Source organism: Ostrea edulis, chromosome 3, assembly GCF_947568905.1.
Source record: "Ostrea edulis chromosome 3, xbOstEdul1.1, whole genome shotgun sequence".
NCBI classification, from domain to species: domain Eukaryota; kingdom Metazoa; phylum Mollusca; class Bivalvia; order Ostreida; family Ostreidae; genus Ostrea; species Ostrea edulis.
This window is the reverse complement of record NC_079166.1, coordinates 47,583,218-47,589,777: the sequence shown is the minus strand read 5'-3', so window position 1 is coordinate 47,589,777 and position 6,560 is coordinate 47,583,218. Positions and strand designations below refer to the sequence as shown.

The following is a 6,560-nucleotide window of genomic DNA, read 5'->3' as shown; positions in this document are numbered from 1 at the left end:
AATGTCACAGTGACCTTAAAGTAGGATGCGACACACCTTCTACCTAAGATGCATTAGTTGACCAATTTTGGTGATTCTAGGTCTAACAGTTTTCAAGTTATGAGCCGGACAAGTTTTTGCCGTATATGGCCATATCTTCTTAATGAAAAGTCACAGTGACCTGGTTTTAATGTGCGACACACCCAAGATGTATCTACAGACAAAGTTTGATGATTCTAGGCCTTGTAGTATTTAAGTTACGGGTCGGACACGAAAAAGCTAACAGACGGACGGACAGACGGATATCTTCTTAATGAAAAGTCACAGTGACCTGGTTTTAATGTGCGACACACCTTCTACCCAAGATGTATCTACAGACAAAGTTTGATGATTCTAGGCCTTGTAGTATTTAAGTTACGGGTCGGACACGAAAAAGCTAACAGACGGACTGACATGAACGCCATACCATAATACGTCCCGTCTTAAGACGGGCGTATAAAAATACGAAAACGAGGGGCAACATGTTCCAATTGAAATGGAACAAATATGCAGTCCCAGGAAAACCTTTAAAAAGAAAATCCATTGAAAATCAAAGTCAAAGGGAGAAACAACAAAAGTATGAAGAACATCGACCGGAGAGGAAACTGAATGCAAAATGGCAGGAAGGTCGACCGTGGCTAACATTTGATACAGTGGAAAATACAATGACGTGTTCATTACGTGTGTCTTACTATGGGAATGCAAGTAGAAATGAACATGTACGTGCACAAAACAGTAATATGAAAGGTCAAAATCGTTTTCTGATTGGTTGCTCAAATAGAAAAATATCTGCTGTTATCGATCACGAAAAGAGTAACATTCACAAGAAAGCGATTAAGGTTAGTCATGCTCAAACTGAACCTGTTGACAAATCCAAAGCAGTAAAAACTTTAAGAGCATTAAAACAAGAGAATGTTGACAAACTTCAAATTTTGTTTAGAAATTCACATGCAGTAATTAAAAACAATAGGCCAATCAGTGATTACAACATGTTGTGCCAGTTGGATAAGACAAAGGGGTTGGATTGTTGCAACACATATCTAAATGAGAAAGCTGCTGTAAATTTCCTTCAATTTATTGCATCTGTTGAAATGGATAACACCAAAGAGATGTTACAGTGTAGAAAGGGCAAATTTTTTCTCGTTGGATGGGTCCACAGACTTGTCAGGAGATGAACAAGAAGTTATATATCTCCGAGTTTCTACCAAAGGGCAAGTTGTTGATCGTTTTTTGGTTATTGGATCACCTGAAAGTACAACAGCGAAAGATCTAGAGCAATTTGCTATTAGTATGTTTTCATCCTATGGAATTGATACAGGTATATACTTAATTTAATTTATAGAGGAACAGTTGTGAAATATGGGTTATAAAAATGGATCTAGTCGGTAAACCGCGAAAAAAAAGAGACAATGCAAAAAAATTCCTAGTTTACTACTGTGATAATAGATTTGTAAATTTCTTTTTTATTTCAGCAAAACTTATAGGAATGGCATCTGATGGTGCCTCCAATATGGTTGGTGTAAAGGGAGGCCTAGCCACACTTCTTCGACAAGATATTAATTCAGAGTTGGTTAATGTGCACTGTCTAGCTCATCATTTAGAACTAGCATTCCGTGATGTTCTGAAGAAAAACAAAATTTACGATAAAATTATGACATTGATGGTAGGATTGTATTACTTTTATAAAAAGTCATACAATAACAAGAAGTCATTGTTAAACAGTATTAAGGTTTGCCAAATTGATGGACTAATGCCACCAAAAGTCACGCTGGTTGGCCCATTTATCTAGAGGCATCAACTCATTCATCAGCACATACCGGGCTTATAAAGTATCTTTAAGCACTTTGTCCCACAAGAATCCAAAAGCTGAAGGGCTTGTTAAGATAATGCTGAGAAAGGATGTCATCTGCTTCATGCTTTTTCTCAAGGTAGATGGAACATTTAAAATGACACGTGTAGAATTTCATTATAATCAAAGTTTGTTACTTATGTTTTAATTTTTGTATATCAGTTACTGTATGTGGATATGTGTAATGAGCTTGCTTTCAGTACAATGTCACTACATTGTTGGCAGTCTAGTGGGTGTATATTTGTAATGTTTTATTAAAAAATATAATGAATTATTTTGAAATTCTTAATTGTAAAAGTAATGTTTAAGAAAGAGTATTAAATTGAGAAAAATGTTATAGTAGCACAACCCATTAAAGTGACTCTGCCTCATCTTCTTTAGCTCTCTATAGTTAATTTGTATTATAGGATATCCTGGATCCACTGATGAAACTATCCTTAACACTCCAAAAACCGGAAAATACCCTAGCAGACAGCATGATCTATGTTGAAGCCACAGTGGGTCTTCTTCAAGATTGTAAACCAAGGTAGTAAATTCACTGTCTATTTCATTGACAGTAAAATATTCCAATGGCTGACCTGTGACAAAGACTATGAGCATTTATTTTATTTTATTACCAAAAAAAAAAAAAAAAAAAACGTGTATAAAATACATGTTTTTAATTTTTAATAACTACATGTATCAATGCATTTGTGGAATACATTGTCATTCAGTATTGTTACATGTAGATGTAACTAACTATTCTTGTGGTTCATTGTCTGTGCAGCTTATATGCCATATCCATTTCCTATTTAACTCTCAGTCACTGACTTCCATGGACGCAAATTGTTTCAGCAATCCAGACAACCTCAAAGAAGTTCTTCAGAATGGTTCATACCAGGGTGTTGCATTAAAAGGAGCCACCCCAAGTATGACCTATAAAGAATCAATAATTGATGGCTTTATAGCAGCAATACAACAGAGATTCAACGTAAATAAAAAAGAGTTAGATGTTATCAGCTCAACAAAGATTCTTAACATGAAAAACTGGCCTGTTCATAAAAGCTCAGACATACAAGGTTCCCAGTTTTGAATTTCAGCTGATGTTTAGTTTACATTTCTTCGTTTTATTTAATTTGCAGTTGCATGACAGTTGACAGGTTTTTGTTTGGCATTTGTTAACATTGTCTTTTTATGAGTTTATTTCATTTGTATATGTATTTTTAGGTTTAATTATGAACTCTAATGGTGCAGATCAGTAAGTATTAATTAACATGCAGTAAAAAGAGATCAGAATTTCAACTTACATTAGGCATATAAAAATCCAAAATATAATAATGGTTTAATTCTCTTTTGGTATATTTTTTGAAGTGCCATTGCATTATGAGGATTTAATTAGATCTGATCATTAATGATTTATTTGAATTGAGGAAATGTGGATTAGTGCTCATTGTCATTACAAAGTTTAGATGTACAATATTGCACTGAACATCTTATTCTATGTTACACTCTATATTTATAGGGTATGGTGTTGAAGAAATGACAACTATTTGTCGCCATTATGAGAACACCTTGAAATGAGCGAACGAAGATTTCTTATCATTGTCAGCTACACTAGATGAATTTAGGCTTCTGAAGAGAGTGTTATATGCCAGGTATTTTATAACTTGTACATATTTTATTCATAAATAAGTGATGAGCACAAGTTTTATCTTTTTTTTTTTCATGAATGTTGTTGAACCAAACTTTAAAATTCTAATGAACTATGTCTAACATTCAAAGACTAAGTGAATTTGCTTATAGGTTATTTCTAAACTGTTTGCTTAATTTTTGCAAAAATTATTATAAGGTTGTAGATGGATACTTTATTCTCAATAGAAGTAAATGTTTACGAGTTTCTCATTGTTTTTATTTTACCTTAAACTTGTTCTTGCAGACATGGGACAAAGCTGCACTCTTTGTGCTGGAAGGACATGTACGACCCAGAGTTTCCTTTAGTTATGTTGGTATTTGAGACACTCAGTTGTTTACCTCCCACAAGTGTTTCTTGTGAAACTACCTTCAGCCAGATGAAACTTATTAAAACCAGCAGGAGGACAAGGCTTCGAAACACAACTCTTAACAATCTCCTATTAATAAAACTTGAAAGTCCAAATGTTGCTGATTATACACCAGATAAGGCTGTGGAAAAGCGGATGGTGCTTATTTTCATTTTTTTTTCTCACTCTTGTTATTTCAATTTCCATGTTAAATAATGTAATATAGATCACTTGTGTACATTGTTATAGGCTACAATGCAAATCAAATGTAGAATGAAGAACAGCAATCAAAGCTATTTATAAGGTGTTTTTTTCTCATTTAAATTTATTTCAGTTTCCCTGTTATTATTTTAAAGGGACTGATTCAAAATTTTGTTTTTCCCTTTTAATGATTAAAATCTACTGTCTAATGTGTTTGAAAGATTTCACATGAAAATTAAGGTTATACATCATCACAGAAGCTCATTATAGAGAGATTATTATTTGTTTTGTAAACAAAGATTGCGGTATGCTATTGTTTACGAAATTTTCAAAAGGAATGGATATCGATCCAAGTATTATTATATCTTTCACATTTCAAACATTTTTGGGGTGAAATGTGTCATCTACAAGTCAAAATTTGTGACCATGCAAAATTAAGATGCATTATATTTCAAAATCAATATTTCACTTGTTTGTTTGTTTACATAAAAAGACTCGAGTCTTTGTTTACATAACACATATTTAAGGCTAAAATATAGCTCTCATTCTTGCATTCAGAAGGTCAAAATTTTGGCTGTCAACAATAAATCAGTTATATTTCTAATGTTTAACATAAAAAATGGAAAATATTTTTATCAAAAATCGTGAACCAGTCCCTTTAAGTTTAGTGCATACAATAAGTAAAAAAATAAAATTAAAATAAATAAACGAGTGAAAATTCTGGCAAAAAGTTTATCATTATATTTTGAATTCTTTTTGTGTAGAATGCATCAGTAATGCCTAGGCGGCCAACCTACAGCAGAAAACTTAAAGCAGATGTTGTAGACTTGACAAAAGAGCTAGAAACAGACATACAGCAGGAGGAGAGAGAGAGAGAGAAGAGCAGGAGGAGAGAGAGGCAGGAGAGAGAGAGACAGAAGAGCAGGAGAGAGAGAGAGACAGAAGAGCAGGAGGAGAGAGAGACAGAACAGGAAATTGAGACAGAACAGCAGAGTATGAATGAAACGGAGAGTGACACAGAGCAGGTCAGTGATGAGGTAGAGAGGGTGAATGATGTATAGTCTAGAACTAGTTAAACTGTAAAAATTAATTCAATGAGTATAGCTGATTCAATGATTAATATCTTCCAGTTCTTTTTCAGTTCAGATTCTTTCTGTCCAAAATCTAGTGACCTACCTTGTAAAGTCAATCTGCAACTGTTACTAAATACCATACAGGATTCAAGGGCTACTGCACAAGAGGAGGATGTTGCCGCACTGAACCTTATTTCCAAAGGCGACGACGACGAGAATGACGAATTCTGTATAGATTTTGTTTATGAGGAGGACACTTGGAGGGATATCTTCCTCCTTTCCAGAGATAACCGAGACACTTCATACGCTTAATAAATTACTGAAACTATCTGGTCTTCATTAAATTCTTAGGAACCCTTATCTTTTTGTTCTTTTTACGTGCTTTCATGTTTTAATATAAAATCCTACTACTTTTTTTCGGTCTGGTAAAATGTGATTCGGTCTGGTAATGTTCCTGTGTTTACCAGACCGAATGTCCTGTAAAACATTTCAACATTTCGCGATCACTGGCTTAAAGTCCTGCGAAATTTTCCGCCACACCAAAATATCTCATGGATGTGTGAGCAAGCTTCCAAACCAAAAGTATTTACTGACATTGTGGTGGACATGGTCGTCAAGTATAAGACCAAAAAAAAAAAAAAAAACCCCGGAGATATTTTCGCGCAAAATCAGATTTCTCCAAATTGGAATCTGTTGTTCCCAGCGTACATGCAAGTCCCATCAATCGATTTCTAAGACGGAATGACTTGGGAACGAAACCTCTACCCATGGGATCAAACATGGTGGAGAGATTTAACACAATATCAGGGGTTAATGACTTTGAAGAAACAAAACCACCTGCAAACGAATTGCAACACTTCAACTACAAGACCTCTGCGTCTCGTCACAACAAGCTCAAAATAATCAATCAATGCAATCCTCAAAGAGAAAACAGGAACCTGAAGACATCACGAACCCTGCAAACGCCCAAAAGACAAAGCTTTATCGGAGTGACTGTTCAACAAATTCAAAGCTCTGCTGATTCATCAACAAGCAGAAGACCTCAAAACACAAGTTCTAGGAAAAAGCAGGCGAAAAATCCCGTCCAAATTCGACCACGACCAGACGATCCATCATCGGAGTTCCATCATTACAAAGAAAACTAGCTTGTCACTATTGCATCGCAAAACGGAGAGAAAGGTAATCGGGTACGAAATGAAACAAGTATGTCACAGGCAGCTCAAACCGGTATATTCTACAAAACATCATTGCAAACCCCGAAGAGGTGATTCTAAACTATGTTCCAAGTCAACATGTTGCCCCGCAAATGCCACTTATGGAGTCACCAATGTAACAAAAACTTTTCTTTCCATACCAGTTCTTCTCTTCGGATTGCTTCTTCCGCATCATTTCATCACAAAG

The 6,560-nt window shown here is 34.9% G+C and overlaps 1 protein-coding gene and 1 long non-coding RNA gene across 4 annotated transcripts; both read left to right on the top strand.

Annotated features, from left to right (window-relative positions):
* Window positions 1-522: 522 nt before the first annotated feature.
* On the top strand, window positions 523-2,450 carry LOC125674263 (uncharacterized). The gene is made up of 3 exons (XR_008800947.1): window positions 523-1,336; window positions 1,491-1,946; window positions 2,275-2,450. It is a non-coding gene; the product is annotated as an uncharacterized LOC125674263 (long non-coding RNA).
* A 99-nt stretch (window positions 2,451-2,549) lies between these two features.
* LOC125674264 (putative uncharacterized protein DDB_G0271982) lies at window positions 2,550-5,806 on the top strand. 3 transcript variants are annotated; one of them, XM_048911392.2, is made up of 4 exons: window positions 2,550-3,501; window positions 3,783-4,044; window positions 4,851-5,111; window positions 5,304-5,806. In XM_048911392.2, exons 2-4 carry the CDS (start codon window positions 3,820-3,822, stop codon window positions 5,469-5,471), a joined length of 654 nt encoding a protein of 217 aa, XP_048767349.2. In that variant the 5' UTR covers window positions 2,550-3,501; window positions 3,783-3,819; the 3' UTR covers window positions 5,472-5,806. The 3 variants fall into 3 exon arrangements, with proteins under 3 accessions (XP_048767349.2, XP_056013978.1, XP_056013977.1); XM_056158003.1 differs by having other exon boundaries at window positions 5,228-5,806; XM_056158002.1 differs by having other exon boundaries at window positions 2,550-4,044.
* The last annotated feature ends 754 nt before the right edge of the window (window positions 5,807-6,560 follow it).